Below are 18,149 nucleotides of genomic sequence, written 5' to 3' on the forward strand. Positions count from 1 at the left end.
GATAAATTGTGTGACGTTACACAGGCACGGTGTTGTATGCAACTGAAGAAGAGTTAGCAAGTCTTTTGTCGGCCTCCATGGCGCAGTGATATGCGCGGCGGATTTACAAGACGGTGGTTCTGTGTCTGAACCCCGGATTGAGGTTTTCTTAATTAATCCAGGTCTTCCTGGTGAGAGGTTTCAGCCGGGGCTAGTTACCACCCTACCGGCAAATACGTGCCGTAACGAGAATATGGAAGTTAAGTGAAGTTTATCAATCAGTTATTGTCATCAGGTAATTTTATGTCCACTACAAAGCGCAGGCTTCTTTTCTTCTTTAGGTGAAGACAAATCGGAGTATAGGTCCACCATGCCTCATCAATACGGGTTAGCGAAAGAAAAGAGTCTAAATAAAATGGAAACGTTTTGGTACAGGGTTTCCAGGAATAATATCTGCAGTGCCGTGATAACCCAGTGGATATGACCTCTGCCTCCGATTCCGGAGGGTGTGGGTTCGAATCTGGTCCGGGGCATGCACCTCCAACTTTCAGTTGTGTGCATTTTAAGAAATTAAATATCACGTGTCTCAATCGGTGAAGGAAAACATCGTGAGGAAACCTGCATACCAGAGAATTATCATAATTCTCTGCGTGTGTGAAGTCTGCCAATCCGCATTGGGTCAGCGTGGTGGACTATTGGCCTAACCCCTCTCATTCTGAGAGGAGACTCGAGCTCAGCAGTGAGCCGAATATGGGTTGATGACGACGAATATCTGCGGGCTTTGTAGAACTGAACTAGCTTTATGTAATAAAAATAAATTCTCTTCTTTTTCTTAATTATATTAAGCTAGATATTACGGAACATCTAAAAATCATAAGAAAAATGTTAAAATAACGTTGAAATTATAAGATTACTCGTATCTATTTTCTTTAGCATCAACATTTTTATAAAATGTTATTACACTTTATAATTAAAAGAAAGGAGCACTAAGCGTCGAGGTATTCTTTTGAGACTGAAGGTTTTAATATTTCTGTAACATTGTACATTGTTTTAATGAAATACTCAATTTAATAATAGAACAAGAGCCTGTTTGGCTAGATCTACCGCATTTTATAAGAGCTGACAATTTTTCGAGTTGTTTGTAAGTGCTCCTATTTAAGGTAAGTTACCAAACGAGTACGTGCTTGAAGACGAAAGTCTTCGAACAGTGCGTGTTGCCAGTGATAATTTACGGATCCGAGACTTAGACTATGGACCTTATTAGAAAGCTCAAAGTCACTCAGCGGGCGATGGAGCGAATGAGGAGACCCTCAGACGAACTAAAGTCACTGACATAGATCAGCGAGTCGCGAAGCTGAAATGGCAATGGGCAGGCCACATAGTACGAAGAGCGGATGGACGTTGGGGTCGCAAGGTGTGGGAATAGCGACTCAGCACCAGAAAGCGCAGTATTGGTCGACCCCCTAGTAGGTGGACCGAGGACATCAAACGGGATGTAGGGAGCCGCTGGATGCTGGTGGCTACAGACCGTTCGTCTTGGAGGTCCATTCAAGAGGCCTATGTCCAGCAGTGGACGTCTATCGGCTGATAATGACCATACGCATGACCAAGCTTTGGTTGGTAATAAGTTTTAAGGGTTCAAACTTCCAGCCGTCCAAATATAAAGCGTGACATTTTTATTGATTCATCGGCATAATTTATATCGTGATCCTGAGTTACGAGACAACCGTTCAAAAAACACTCATAAAAATCAAACTTTAACGGTTTCTTAGAAAGAGTTGCCTTAGAGTTAAATGTCTTGCCACTGAACACATGTTTTATCGTGGTATAGTGTAGCAAATATACATTGTAGAAAAATATTCTTAGTATACTTCGACACTTACCAACTGTGGTTTGTGTTGCACTATGGTTAGGCTTAATTGAAATGTGGTTTTTTGTTGAATAATAAATAAAAAAAAAAAAGTTCAGACTTGGACTTTTAAAAATGCGACCTCCTAAAGAAACCACGGTCCAAATTCCATAGTTGCCTGCCGTTCTTAGCTTGGGTTGACCAACTCGTATTCATATTGTGTTATATGAGACAATAGATAAAATTATTACGAAATATTATTATGCAGCGTTGGACTAAATAAATTGTAAATTAAATTTCACAAAACTCGATATCAATTTTGATTGTGGTATAAATTGATGGCCACGTTCTTCTTTTTTCGGCAGTAAATTATTTGCACGACAGCAAAGTTTTAATGGATTTTCACAAATTTTCAAATTATAGCATAACAATGAACATCCTATTAAAAATTAATTATTTTATGATAGTGCCGTGCCACATAATGTACTTTGTTAATATTAATTATCAACCGAATTAAAAAAAGAGAAGGATTTTATTTACGTCATGGTATAGAACTTAGAAACATCAAAAGGGTTTTCTTATAATATTCGTGAAGTAAAATAAAACTATTATTATTTGTGACTAAAAAAAAAATTTGTCAAATTATTAAAATTCAAACTCAATTTTCTTTTTATTTCAAGTAAGCTCAGTTTACAAGCACTTTTGACACGTCAGTTGACTATTTGTAAAGATTCTACCACCGGTTCGGAAGGCAGGTTCTGCTGAGAAGAAACCGGCAAGAAACTCAACAGTAGCTCTTTAAAAAAAAATTAAACAATATTATAATTTACAATTGATGACAACATTACAATTTCTTATAGTTTTACTACCTGCGTGAAGGTGGAAGCTGATCCAACGGCTTCCGAGCATCTTTATCATTAAGGAACTCATCAATGGTGTAAAAGTAACCAAAATGTTTTGTAACACATTGCTCAAAGCTATGCATTGACAGGTTCATCACAATCTGCCTTAATAAAACTATTAGAAACACATTTTTCAAATTAATGTAGGCTGAAGTGAGGCGCGTATTTATGTACCATAAATACGCGCCTCACTTCAGAATCCGAGTGACCCGACATTAAAGTAATCTTGTTGATACCAACTGAAAGTTAGTCTCGCCATGCACATATAGATATGAATGGTGGGTATGCAAATTTGGAGTTTGTATCACGTTGATTTTAGATATTAGCATGTCAATAAAACATATTTTTTTATAATTAATTTGATGTAATATTAGAAATTGGTTAATAAACACCAGAATTGATTAAATTTTATTGGTCTCAAGCAAAGATGTGATCGACATAGGCTCGACATAAAATATATTTTTCCGGTAACATAAATCTACTACTTCTTGGCTTTGTCGTGGACTTCCTATTTTTTATCCCATTTTTGTGTGGTGATTGTAAGTTTCCAGTATACTACGTCAATGAATTGGTTGAAACGATACAAACAATAAATAATTTACAATATGTATCAATAATTTTATTTGCAGGGACAAAAGTGACGTTATAAGAAGTTTTGTGTTATAATATTATGGTCATTTTTATTAATTTTGCATTTGCCAATAAAGTTTAAAACAACTTTTTATTTTATAAATTTAAGTTTTATAGATTATAGAACTTAGAATACAAGATAGTTATCTTTTGAGACCTCATCGGCGTCACCAGAGCTATTGAGCGAGTTCAGAAGCTCTATCAAAGTAAAGCTCGAAGGATAACTAAGTAAGCGGTGGTACGACCCCCTTAAGAGTAGGGCAGATGGGGTTTGTGGCCTGAGTATATTAGTCCAGAACCCCGTTACCATGATTGGAAACCCTGGATAATGTAACGCGGAGCAGATAATAAGTTGACATGTAGCAGTACAACGGCGTGCTGAACCGAAGGATCGACTGTATAGAACGCCGACAAAGTAGCCCGGAAAAACTGACGCCTCTGTATAGTGTGTAATGGAAAACCACACTTATCCTTGATCTTTATACTTTTTAAAGAAGCTTTCGGATTGCCTTTATTGATGTCGAATGGCCCTTGTACACAGCCCTATTTCGTCTGTCTTTGTACCCATCCTTTTGATCGTCTACAAAGCTTTCTATTATCACCGGTAAACATGTTACAAAATGGATTATTCGAGTGTGTTTTAGTGAAATGAAATTAGGGTTACCACAAACTATTACTAAGTTTACGATATTTATATAAAAACAATTTTAGCTTCTATCAATATTCTTATTAAAAGAGGGAGGCTCTATCGTTTGGACCAATCTATGACAGTTAGAGTTAGTAATCTAAGGCACATATCAGAAAATATATAAAGCGCTCAAAAACTGTCTGTAGTCGTCGACGTTGCGTTGTGAATTGCGCTGCGACAGCACTTGTAATTACAAAATTTGTAACGATATATTATTTAATTTTTATATAAAATTAAAATAACACTTACCTTCCGAAAGATTTCCCCAACAAGCCCGGTCCATACGTGTGGTGATACCTCGCTTCCGAACTTGCCATCCCTTACTATATGGATCTCATCTAAAACAAAATTAAAAGATAGTACTTACAGTCATTTCCTCGAAATATAAAGCATAGCTGATAATTCTTTTTAGAAAGGAAGAAAAGCTTAATTTTTCATAATCCAACTCGAACCAGAATCCGAAGGAACCTCGTGATCGGAAGCCACATAGTCTAACCAGTCGAAAAATTCATCATCATTATAATTATTAGCAGTTGGGCAATGGAAATTCACTGCTGAACATAGGACTCCTTTAAAGACTTTCACGGTGGCGAGCCACCAACATCCATCGGCTCCCTGCAACCTGCTTTATGTCCTCGGTCCACCTTGAGAAAACGACAAAGACTGCGCTTTGGGCTCGTCATTCCTGCACCTTGAGACTATAATTTCCTCTAAGCTCTTCAAACTATATGCCCCGCACATTGCCACTTCAGCTTCGCGACTCGTTAATATATTTCGGTGATTTTCATTCTTTCTACAAATCTCCTCATTTCTGATTCGATCACGTAGAAATATTACTAGCATACCTAGTATCAAGAATTTACTTACATTTAATCCCAAGTTTTGCAGCAACCAACTCTATGAGGTCTTTGCAGAAACCATCGTACTGATCTTCTCTTTGGCCGTATTCCGCTGGCCGCAGCGTCAGAAAAGGCTCTTGGAGAATGGAGGTTATGACATATGTTCTGTTGGTGTCGTACGACGACGGTGACAGGAGTCGTTCGTTGTTCGCTGCCAGAAGTTTCAGGCCTTGTTTATCCGTCCATGTTGCAATCTATTAATACAATAAAACTAAGTCAATATGGTGGCAATTAACACCATATTGGTAAATTAAAATACAAATACAATAATGGTGTAGAAAGTCCTACTTACAATTCTGATGTTCCTTTAGTTTACACACACAAAGACGATATATATTGAAATAATACTACTCAACCTTATAACTTCTCGACACGCCTTAGCAGTAGGAACATGCAGAGATTTAACAAATAAGAAGCTTATACCTGTAAGGCACTATTACTGCCTATGGGAATAAAATTAAATTGTACATAGTACGAGTATTTAAAGGCTACCCAAAAGTCAATATATCTAAACAAAAACTTTGGTTGAAAGCTTCTACTTATAAGGTAACTTAGGAGAGAAAATTATTGAGGTCGCGGAAAGTAGTTTTGAAAGATTGATTTATGGGTCTTTACTTTGTTTCGGTATACCTAACTAATTAAGTGTAATTGAGCTAAGAGTTGTTTTAATTTCTCCTGGGGCTAGAGAACTCGTTAATTCGTTATTTTGTTAATTTTCTTTGATGTTCCCGTATTTTTGGTGAAGCACTAAACTTTTTTATCGATTGGTAGTGGTTGCGCATCACGAGATCCAGGGTTCGAAACCTGGGTCGAGCTTTACAACACTGAGTTTTTCTTTTTTATAATAAATTTTTAGTGAATTGATTTTCTTCTCAGTCAGGAGTTGGGAAGTTCATACCTCGTGCGAGCACGTTAATTTTTTAACCACCAGTATCATCTGATAATCGACACGCATTGGAGCAAAGATAGTTTTTTCCTCTATATAAAGAAGACTGTTTGTGTTCAGCTTTGTCCATACAGATTAATGCCCAAAGAATGACCACGGGCACGCAGGTTGGTCATTCGCAGTCCTTGATTCCTCGCACCGGTGTCGCTGCTGCCCGACATTGGTCTGAGATACTTGTGAAGTCTAGCCTAATTGAAATGGTTATACCGCCATTTAGCCTCTGGATGCTGGTGGCTCGAGAACGTTGTATTTGGAGGTCCATGCAAGAGGCCTATGTCCAGCAATGGACGTCCGTTGGCTGATAATGATGATGATAATGATGGTAATGATGATGATGAGGAAGGAGGCCTGGTCCTGGAGTGTACATTAAAACAACATAATGAAGGTATAACAAAAGTGCAATCTACTTAGTACATTGATAGCACAGTGGATATGACCCCTGCCTCGGATCCCGGAGGGTGTGTGTTCAAATTTGGTCCGGGGCATGCACCTCCAACTTTTCAGTTGTGAGCAGTTTAAGAAATTAAATATCACGTGTCTCAAACGGTGAAGGAAAAACGTCGTACCAGAGAATTTTTTAATTTTCTGCGTGTGTGAAGTCTGCCAATTTGCATTGGGCCAGTGGACTGGTGGACTATTGACGCCTCTCATTCTGAGAGGAGAGTCGTGTTCAGCAGTGAGACGAATATGGGTTGATAGTGATGATGATGAAGTACACATTACCTTAACCATTGCACTCTGAACAGTCATCTCAACGACGTGAAGAGTAAAGTTGCATCTGTGTCCTTCTTCATTGAAAGAAATGTTACCAGTGAGTCCCACAATATCCGTCTGAAACAAAGGAGATGGTTCAGGTCCACTCTTGTATACCATAATTATCATCAACATTTTACCGTATACTGAAAATAAAGCTCTGAGCCACAAATAAATTCACTGTACCTAATCGAAAGTCTTCATGTTCCTACATATCCGAGACATGGTCGCTTCCTATAAGCATTACTAATAATAAATAATTAAAAAATAAATAATAAAATATAAAAACTGAAAAGAAAAAAATACAAGCTCAATCCAGAAGCGTAGAAAGCAGTTAGTAAACAATCGGGACCAATATCGCATAGAATGATTTTAGCCGATGATCAAAAGTTTTAATTGTATTATTATTTTATTTATCACATTTAAAAAAAAAAGCAATAGGTTAAAAAAAAATATTTCATCTCTTCTTCGGCCTCCGGCCGGGGCTTCGCAGGGCGTTCTACACAAGTCAAAACATTTTTGTAAAATGATTAGTGGACTATTTATTATATTATATAAAACATGCGAAAATCGATCGAAGGGTTGAAAATGTACATCGATTTTCACGCGGACGAAGTCCGGGCATCTGCTAGTGAGGTAATAAAGAAAATGACATACATACATACAAGATATACACGAAACTCGAGAGTCACTGATGAATTCACTGTGCCTGAAGACCAAAGTCTTCGTGTTGTTCCGTGATCCGAGACATAGTCGTTAACTATGAGCCGTGTAATAAAGCTCATATCACAGAGCAGGTAGGTAATGGAGAGCTATATGCTCGGAGTAACTTTAAGTGAATTATTGAGAAATTGGACCTCACATAACGCCAAAAGTTCCCGACAAACTTGTAGCATAAGTTGCAGAGGAAATAGAAATGATTAGGGAAATAGGGGTAATAATCAGTCTCAGTAATTGTCACTAATAGCCTCAGTGATAATCAGTCTCAGTAATAGTCACTAATAGTCTCAGTGATAATCAGTCTCAGTAATAGACACTAATAGCCTCAGTGATAATCAGTCTCAGTAAAAGTCACTAATAGCCTCAGTAATAATCAGTCTCAGTAAAAGTCACTAATAGCCTCAGTGATAATCAGTCTCAGTAATAGTCACTAATAGCCTCAGTGATAATCAGTCTCAGTAATTGTCACTAATAGCCTCAGTGATAATCAGTTTCAGTAATAGTCACTAATAGCCTCAGTGATAATCAGTCTCAGTAATAAACACTAATAGCCTCAATGATAATCAGTCTCAGTAATTGTCACTAATAGCCTCAGTGATAATCAGTTTCAGTAATAGTCACTAATAGCCTCAGCAATAATCAGTCTCAGTAAAAGTCACTAATAGCCTCAGTGATAATAAGTCACAGTACAAGTCACTAATAGCCTCAGTGATAATCAGTATCAGTAATAGTCACTAACAGCCTCAGTGATAATCAGTCTCAGTAATAGTCACTAATAGCCTCAGTAATAATCAGTCTAAGTAATAGTCTAATAGTCACTTAAGAAATACTTAGTAAGAGATCTTTTGGGGCACTGCCGATTTTCAGCCTAAAGGTTCAAAAGGTAAAAGACAATAACAGTAATACAACAAAGATAGAAATATTGGTGAATACTTAAAGAAAAACAAACCTAAAGTTAAAGAATCCGAGATTACAAGCTCAGTCATGAATAAAATAATAACCCTTTTCCGTTTGTCGTCGAGGCTGATGACTCTAAGGGGCGTTTTTGGGAAAAATGGCCAAGTGTTTGATTTAGGACTAGCAGAACATAAAATAAAGGTGGCCAGAACAGATGTCCAAAGAAATGTTACCAAGTTTGAAACTACGGATCGGAAATCACTTTTTATCGAGACGCAAGGAGTCGGCCTTTCTGTAACTTATGTGAATGCCTACAGAGGGCCGTAAATATATTTTATACCCTCTCAACCTTTACATCACAAGCTCTTTATTATTATAGTTACGCAAGTGTAAATTATACGTGTAAATTGCTTTGTACGGGTATACTATATATTCACTTTTATACTGGAGGTACCTACGGGTTTTGGATCAGTTTGTAGTACATGTATGATAGAATTTTTATGCGGAATGGAACTCTTGAGTCACTCACTATTCAATTTTCAATAAACACTCCCAGATAGCTAAAGCCACCTGAAAGTATTGCTAGATAATATTTCAACTAATTTATACAATACCTTAATTTATTTAATATGCCTATACCTAAAATTGGTGAACTGCATGAAAATCCGTTTCGTAGATTTGAGTTTATAAAACAAACAGAAAGATGACAATTATATAAAAACTTAAGTAAATAATTTTACATTACAGTACGACGACTAATTTACAAGACAGGTCAAGACTTGCCTTTATAAATAAATAAATAAATAAATAAATAAATAAATATACTTAAACAATACACATCACTAACTAGCCCCAAAGTAAGCATACAGAGTAGCTTGTGTTATGGGTGCTAAGATAGTTGATATTATAATATTAATATACAATTATATACTACATATAAATACTTATATAATGTATAAATACACACAGACACTGGAAAAGACCCATGCTCATCACACAAATATTTTCCAGTTGTGGGAATCGAACCCACGGCCGTGGATGCAGAAAGCAGGGTCACTACCCACTGCGCCACGCGGCCGTCATAAATTCTTTTGAAATCGGATTAATTAATTATCGCATGATTTCAATGAATTACTCAATACTAATTGTATTACTCACTAGCACATCCGTGATTCCCGTTCCCGTTAGAATATGAATATGTGAAACCCACAATTGTTAACTCAGCTTTGTAGTGCTCAAAGAATTTTTCAAAATCGGTTAAGTAGTAGTAATGTAGGATCATTATCACAAACTTTATCTCTTTATAAAATTAGTATAGTATATTAATTGATTATGATACACGGCTAAAACTCACATGATATGGACTGGACTTAAAATAATAGTAACTTTCCTGTTTTGCATCTCCGTAGTTGGATAAGAATGAGTGTTGAAAAAATGAATTTTGATATCCAACCGGGAGAGTATGCTAATGTTAAGCCGTAGTCAAGTTGCACACTTGTAATTGCGAAACTTTTGTAATAGAAAGTAAATTTTATTAAAATGTTCTTTACTTGACTGCTCGTCTGAATTCAGTGTTATTTTATACCATTGCTTATGAAATGGTATAGAAGCAAGACTATTTTATGCGGATCTGAAGCATTTAAATTAACGCTGTTTTCATCAATAGATAAGAGTAGTTTTAGAGAAAAGTGTATAGCACAGAACAGACAACGCTAAAAGCTAACGCTTGTATTATATAATTAACCTTGTACCGACGTGTGGTACATACATACATTCATACATACATCTTGACTGTTCGAAAAGTCTAAGAGTTATGACTTGTATAAAATCGCAAGTGGCATGTCAGACACATCGGTACTTCCGTAATTTTTTTTTAAATTTTCATTCATTTATATTAACCCCTCTCATTATTAGTGAAGACGACTCATGCTCAACAGTGAGCCGAATATATATGTTATACGATGTCCCGCTTTCGACGAAAGAATCTCGATTTTTTCACTGAAAAACGTCCTAAATCCTGACTTGGCAAAAAAAAAAATTTAATCCGCTGTGAACGGATTTTGTGACAGGGCCGAAATAAAGAGGTCTAAGAGCAGACGAAGTTGCGAGCCTCCGCTTATTGAACATAATATTATATAAATACCTTTTTGATAAGCCTGGATATCTTATCGCCGTGTTCGAACGGCACCACCCAGCTCTTCCCTGGGTTACAATCGATGACTTTGGTGGAGTTCGCCAGGGAGGCCGCTCGCCGCAGAGCACTCCTAAAAGCCTCGGGTTTCTTTTTCCAGAGCCTTCCTAAGGCGTCCATTAGAACTTGCACCCCGTCGTACATTAACGCTGTTTGGGCCTGTTAACAAAATGTAGCGTAACTTAATATTATAACGAGTAAGTGCGTCGGTATTAGTAAGTATTACGCAGGCTACAGACTAAGTTTAACTGCGCAATTTTATTTAATGCTATTTCGATAAGATTTTCAGTTAGCGCACTGTGCACTTTTTTTATTTTGCCTTCACACGGTCGTTTTAACTAAACAGTTCAATTGTTCAGTTTCAACTGATGCTTTATGTTGGAGGCCTGAATAAGAAGAGGAGGACATCTGTCATCAGATGTTACATCTATCCTCACATATGGAATCTTCATTTGGGGTGATCTCCGCTTACTAGCATGACGGAGAAAACTCGTGCCAGTAGACCGACTGAGTGCATTGAGAGTACGAGTAGTTAGCGGTTTCCGTACGGTGTCTTGTGTTGCAGCATGCGTAATCGCTGGAATGCTGCCAATTGCAGAAGAACAGGAAGCTCTGTGTCGTCGAAAATTGTCAAGTAATCTGAGCACAGAATAAATAAAATGTGAAGAACGTCCAAACAGCACGAAGCGATGGTAAAAAAGGTGATAATTATTAAAAAGGTGATATAAGATAATTCGGTAAATGGCAGGACGTACCACTTTATTCCCATACTAGATGTCGGTCTGTCTGTTTGCTAGACCGCGAGCATGGAGAAGTCGATTATTATCTAATACAGATGGGATCTCAGGGCATTTGTGAATACTTGTTGTATAAACACAAGCTCAACACATCTCCGGAGTGCCCTCCAGTACCCATATTTTTCACGAGTCCTAGGTTTGACACAGCACAGATGGGATAATATCCTTAAACATAGGAGTAGCCACAAAATGTAATTAAAGACTTTGGACGAGGTAAACCTACTCTAACTTAGAAACAGTGTAAGTTTCATCAAAACCTGTACGGTAGTATTGTTCGTAGAAATAGAGGTAAGTGTGTGGATTCGGTTTATTTTTTTTAAATTGCGTATTATTTTACATAATTTCGAATTTCAAAAGATATAACTACAGTTATGTAATCCAAGTTTCATCCATTAACGCTTCTGAAGGGAAAGAATAACTCAGGCCGTTGAAAGCAGCCATTATCGGTCCTACAACCAAGAACGTATATTGAACCCGAAAAGTTTTTTATTATGGCGATAATAACTGGCGTTATTCCCGAGAATACATTATACATTGCGTAGCATTAGGTACATATCTTTCTTCAAAACAGTAATCTATCAAAAATAATATGTTTAAATGAAATTGTAAGTAGGATAAAGTTACTACTTACGTACTTTTTAACCGACTTCAAAAAAAAAGGAGGGGGTTCTCAATTCGATTTTAATGTTTGATTCTAAAAAAAAGTTCTAAAAACCATCACAAATGCTCTATGGTTTGCCAAGACATCGGAATTGCATGAGTATCTAGACAAGAAAACAATAAAGGAAGAGGTTGAACTCAGATCAATGAGCTATAAAAATAATTATTATCCATGAAAACAAGCTTGCTACTGCCCTCAGTGTCCCAATGGATGTTCGAAGGCTAAAGCGCGCTTATATATGGGATTTCCTAAAAAATAAACAATAACAAAAAATGAATAACAAAGTAAATTAGCCAGCATGACCTTCAATGGAAGGTCAGCTGCACATGCCACAAATGTCCCCTCAAGCAATTTGCTTATATAAAAATAAGTCGGGTTTTCCTTCCTGATGCTATAACTCTAGAACGCACCAACCGACTTCCACGGTTTTGCATTCGTTGGAAAGGTCTCGGGCTCCGTGAGGTTTATAGCAAAGAAAATTCAGGAAAAGGTAGGGGTAGGGTAGGAGTAGGGTAGGTTTAGGGTAGGGGTAGGGTAGGGGTAGGGTAGGGGTAGGGTAGGGGTAGGGTAGGGGTAGGGTAGGGGTAGGGTAGGGGTAGGGTAGGGTAGGGGTAGGGTAGGGGTAGGGTAGGGGTAGGGTAGGGGTAGGGTAGGGGTAGGGTAGGGGTAGGGTAGGGGTAGGGTAGGGGTAGGGTAGGGGTAGGGTAGGGGTAGGGTAGGGGTAGGGTAGGGGTAGGGTAGGGGTAGGGTAGGGGTAGGGTAGGGTAGGGGTAGGGTAGGGTAGGGGTAGGGTAGGGGTAGGGTAGGGGTAGGGTAGGGGTAGGGTAGGGGTAGGGTAGGGGTAGGGTAGGGGCAGAGTAGGGGTAGAGTTGGGTAGGGGTAGTTCAAAGTTTACATCGAGATTCACGCGGACGAAGTCGCGGGCGTCCGCTAGTTTGCTTATGCAGATGCAGCTGATTGCACAATAGAAATGAAAAAAAATTAATACTATCCAGCTGCAATTTAACTAGACAACTTATATGCAATGTGTCAACGTGAATATTTTTTATTATTTATTTCTTATCCCAAATAAATAACAGATGAGGGTATATATTCTGATGCCGGATCTGGTACTATGAATATTATGCTCGGCGAAAGAAGTGACATTCATTCCTTTATTTGAGTGTAAGTTAGTATCATCTGCGAAAACGCGTTACGACGGTTACATGCCAACACTCTACGCCGGAATTTTCTCGAGAAGGCATATTTACCACCTCGGGCAAAGACTTTATGTTGTACACCGGGTTTGTCGTAAAATTTTGTTGATACTCCGCAATAAAACAGATAAATAAAATGTAGAAGGAGCAACCGGATAATATGCCAAAGTTTTAGGGGACTACGGTAACATTCTCAAAATGATAATAGATACACAAATTCCGTTAGTTTTAAAATTAAATGCGTTCATTTTTATTTTTTCATTTGATACATATTGAAATTAAGCCTCTATTCTAATCTATTCTATTCTCAATCTGATAAAGCTCAAACAGGTTTCCAATTGTATAATTCACAATGTTATTAAGAACGAAGTACCCAGTTATTAAGAGCAATTAGCTTTATAGATCCCTTTATAAATAATCCTTTTAATTGTAACGAGATTTTTCTATAATACTTAAATTGATTAGTTCATTGTACTATAAGTAAATATATGTTATTGCTATTATGTTCCATGATAGCTTCTTTTTTTCTTTTTTTTTATTCTTTACGAGTTAGCCCTTGACTACAATCTCACCTAATGGTAAGTGATGATGCAATCTAAGATGAAATCGGGCTAACTTGTAAGGAGGATGAAATCCACACCCCTTTTGGTTTCTACACGACGTCGTACCGGAACACTAAATCGCTTGGCGGTACAACTTAGTCGGTAGAGTGGTAACTAGCCACGGCCAAAGCCTCCCACCAACCAGACCTGGACCAATAAAGAAAACCTCAATCGGTCCAGCTGGAGATCGAACCCAGGACCTCCGTCTTGTAACTCGACTGCGCATACTACTGCGCCACGGAGGCCGCCAAAAATAGCATAATAATGAAGGTATTTCTGTGAATTCTCAATAAGAAAAGTAAACCTATCCCATTATTCGACTATTACTTATAAGCCATTTCCTTTAACCTTTAAATCAAGTCGGTTGGAATTGGACTGCAAAGATGACAATATAAAAATATTAGGACACATGATTTCACTACTAGCAAATAGTTTTAATTTAGAGATGTCTTTTAATTTGACTTCTATTTTATGTAGGTACAATATTTACTACACAAAACCTTCAGTAAAATTATAATAAAGTCAATATTATGTCACCAGGCTGATACTGGTACACGATGATTGTATTGTATAACTCGTGCGAATTAACTTGACATCTGGCTACCAAACACATCCATACAAACACAGTACAAACATCGTTCGAACCAGGTGGCAAGTTAATCCGCACTAGCAATATTTATTTCTGTTGTCGTTACATGTGATAACAAGGAATAATGAAAAGCAGAATGAATGGGGCTCCCCACAGAACAGAAAACGCTAAAGCTAAAGCTTGGACTCCCATACAATAAACGTGATTTTCTTCTCGTTTATATAGATAATGGTACAGAACCCTTTGTGCGCGAATCCGACTCGCACTTTGCCGGTTATTAAAGAATATTCGGTATTTGGTACCAATAATCTGATTGACTTAACATGTAAATATATAAACGTACTTGTAAATGTAGGAATATATAATACCTATTACCTATGTGTTATGTGAATAATATAGTATGCGTATCACGCGCCTGCCTCAGTGTGTTTATAAATCTCCTTTATAGCGAGAGTATCAACAAAATTTTACGACAATCCGTGGGTTATAACATAAAGTTTTGACCCAAAAACAGAGTGAAGAGAAACGGTAGACAAGCTCTACCATTAAATAGAACATTAACGATGCCCGATAACTAACCGAAAGTCAATTTATTTTAATTATAATATTCTAAAATATCTTAACTAATGATTGCTTTAAAAAAAATCGACTTCAAAAACGTACACACGAAACTAAAAAGGGAAAATAACACTAAAATATGTTCTACCTACTGCACTTTAAGGAGGTGCCAAGCTGGTGATCTATTCATTTAAGGCTTTTTTTGTGTTTTTTTCAGTAACGACTGAAATCAACACCATATGGGCTTGGCACCGACTTCAAAGTGATCATTAATCTGTCCCCATAAACACTACATTTTGGTGCTCGGACACAATTTCTTGCTACGGAAAATTAATGAAATTGTTAATGGAATGCTATAGTGTTTGTCTGGCATGTAGCATATTGGTCTCAAATCATATAACCCATTTCCTAGATTAACGCGGAGTAGTTTGGTATAAAATCGTTCGCTCCGTCTATGAATTTAATTTATCTGTACATCTGCGGCGATTTTAGTCTCTCGAGAAAATATCGACTTTATGCAGAGTGAATAAACCATTTTATGAGGATTTCAGACACTACGATTAAGATACATAATTTACGTTAAAATAAATTAAACTACAGTTATTTTAAGAAGATTAAGAGGTACATTTTTATAAACACCATGCTTTTGTTTATCTTTGGTTGGCTTATTGAACAACAACAACAGCTCAACAACAAAAGAGATCTAATGTTGCTAAAGGGCTACTGATGGAAAGGTGATACTAATGTACAGTGCTGACGTCAGGTCTTTGTAGTCTTCGTTTTGTTTGTCGTTGATATTAAAACAATAGTGAAATGACATGAATACCATGGCATTATCAACAACGTGAAAGTGCCATTCTGCTCAGGTTTCACAAACATTTTTCATATTATGTTTCATATTATGTGATTATAATACTGTATCCAGTGACGTACAACGATTTAATACTAATAGATATGTTAATCACCGCAAATAGTGGTCCGATTTTAGCTACTCGACTGAGCGCACACATGCACAATTTTATGTATATTATTGTTTACACTGAACTCGATATTGTAGACAATATTTAGATATTATTTGTTTCAATAACCTTCGTAGCCTACTAGGCGACTTAATTAATTTAAGACGTTTAGCCTCATTTTGGGTTCATCAACTTTCAACTACAAAAAATTTAAAATTTAATTACACAAAGAAAACATAACCAAGAAAAATTCTTACAGATACAGTTCCCTTAAAGCGTGGATCGATCCTCCGGAGGCCATCGAGGAAATCCTTAACGGTTTTCCTAGAATTGTCCACTATACGGAACCCGGTGATATTGACTGCTCCGTACTCGGTCACCTCATTCTCCCAATGATCGTCCATAACCTGCAAATGGGAATACTTTGAGTTCCTTTCGCATCCTACGGTACTTAAACTAGCGGGTTCAATATTTTTTAAATAATAATATTCAGCTAAAATTTTATAGTAAAGACAGCAACCCATATTCGCCTTACTGTCGAGCACGAGTCTCCTCTCATGAATGAGGGGTTCTGGTTTCCCCCATTCTGGCCTAATGCGGATAGATGAACAGTCAATATAGATTTTATTTATACGGGAAGACCTTATGACCTGAGATAAAATAATGTGTATCGAATCCTCCAATTATTATATTTTAAAAATTCGTTAAAGGTTTTGCTTACAAGCATTTTTGAAAAGTCTAACTTGACTTACTTAATTGATGATTTGCATAGACTTTTCTGTAGATACGAGACTATTGGCCTAACCCTTCTCATTCTGAGACTCGAGCTCAGCAGTGAGCCGAATATGGGTTGATAATGATGATGATGATGATGAGACCGACGCAGCGGAGGATTTTCTTTTATAAAAGGTATGTAAAGACTACCCGACGTCCCGTTCTAACTGGGTAGTTCCCGTTATCTTTAGAATTTGGGGATAAAAGCCTATATATAACACTCATAAATAACGTGGCTTTATAGTGGACAAATTTTCGAAATCGGTTCAGTAAATCCAGAGATTTTTATATATGTCGGAGGATTAGATAGTAGCGCCATCTTACATTAATTAGAGTAACTAATTAGGGGGCGATATGCTGTTAGAAACGTCAAGGAGTACGTGTCGTTTATCTGTCAGTTCTTTCTCTGTTCAGACATCTGTCAGTTGACGATCTCTGAGAGAGTTCGCGGTAGATTTCAAGTTGATTCAGTTGAACGCTTTAGCTGGATCTAGTCACTTTAGCAGTGAGTGAAGGAATTGGGTAAGTCAGGTATCCGTATAGTGAGGCCATTATAATAATAACATTGCATTGTTAGTTACTTGGCTGGAAGGCAACACGAGCGGGGAAGGAGAACATTTACCGGTTGTAAAAGACGTTTTTAATCCTGCTACTAGCGGTTGCCAGGCCGTTATCTCGCTCGTGCTTGTCTACCTACCCTATGATAGTAAATCCTGGTTTTCATCTGATAATATCAGCGTTGTACTTGATCAATGAGACTTACTGAGAGCCGTGATAGCCCAGTGGATATGACCTCTGCCTCCGATTCCGGAGGGTGTGGGTTCGAATCCGGTCCGGGGCATACACCTCCAACTTTTCAGTTGTGTGCATTTTAAGAAATTAAATATCACGTGTCTCAAACGGTGAAGGAAAAAATCGTGAGGAAACCTGCATACCAGAGAATTATCTTAATTCTCTGCGTGTGTGAAGTCTGCCAATCCGCATTGGGCAGCGTGGTGGACTATTGGCCTTATCCCTCTCATTCTGAGAGGAGACTTGAGCTCAGCAGTGAGCCGAATATAGGGTGATGACGACTTGATCAATATTGTAGAGGGTAGAACTGTATTAGCAAATTAAGCGGTCGTTCCCGGTAATGATCGATAGTGTTACTTTGTGTATCTGCCATCCTTGAAACGTAAATCTTAGAACCTGCTCTGAGGCTACGGCTTCTCCGTTATCATCATGAAATTTAGTCATATCCGCCGACATATATATTTGCACCGCTTTTAGTTTATCGCTAAGTCGCTTGTTTTGTAACCTCGCCCTTCCTTGCCACTACCTTTCAACAACGTGACTCAACTACTAAGTCTAAACTGCATAGTTCATTTATCTTCTTAGCAATTTTTCTGAAGAATTTTACGTTTAACAATGTAATGAACGTAACAAATATTTATTGGGTGCGGACAAGCTGCTCGTATTTTATAAATACTTATTTATTTAAGTATTATTTTGCTTTGTTGTAAACAAAAATTAAGTGAACATAGCGTAAAGTTAATGTTTGGAGTTGTTGACTACTATCT

General features: G+C 37.5%; 1 protein-coding gene across 1 annotated transcript in view; it reads right to left on the bottom strand.

The window, feature by feature from the left end:
• LOC112049389 (glutamate receptor 1-like) overlaps positions 1–18,149 on the bottom strand; it is a 116,253-nt gene that overhangs the window by 25,621 nt on the left and 72,483 nt on the right. Inside the window, exons 6-10 of the mRNA XM_024087249.2 lie at positions 16,074–16,223; positions 10,407–10,613; positions 6,617–6,724; positions 4,916–5,141; positions 4,298–4,386 (exon numbers count right to left, since the gene is read on the bottom strand). Coding sequence (XP_023943017.1) covers positions 4,298–4,386; positions 4,916–5,141; positions 6,617–6,724; positions 10,407–10,613; positions 16,074–16,223 — 780 coding nt within the window. The remainder of the gene's footprint in view (positions 1–4,297; positions 4,387–4,915; positions 5,142–6,616; positions 6,725–10,406; positions 10,614–16,073; positions 16,224–18,149) is intronic.

Source organism: Bicyclus anynana, chromosome Z (genome assembly GCF_947172395.1).
Source record: "Bicyclus anynana chromosome Z, ilBicAnyn1.1, whole genome shotgun sequence".
In the NCBI taxonomy this organism is placed as follows: domain Eukaryota; kingdom Metazoa; phylum Arthropoda; class Insecta; order Lepidoptera; family Nymphalidae; genus Bicyclus; species Bicyclus anynana.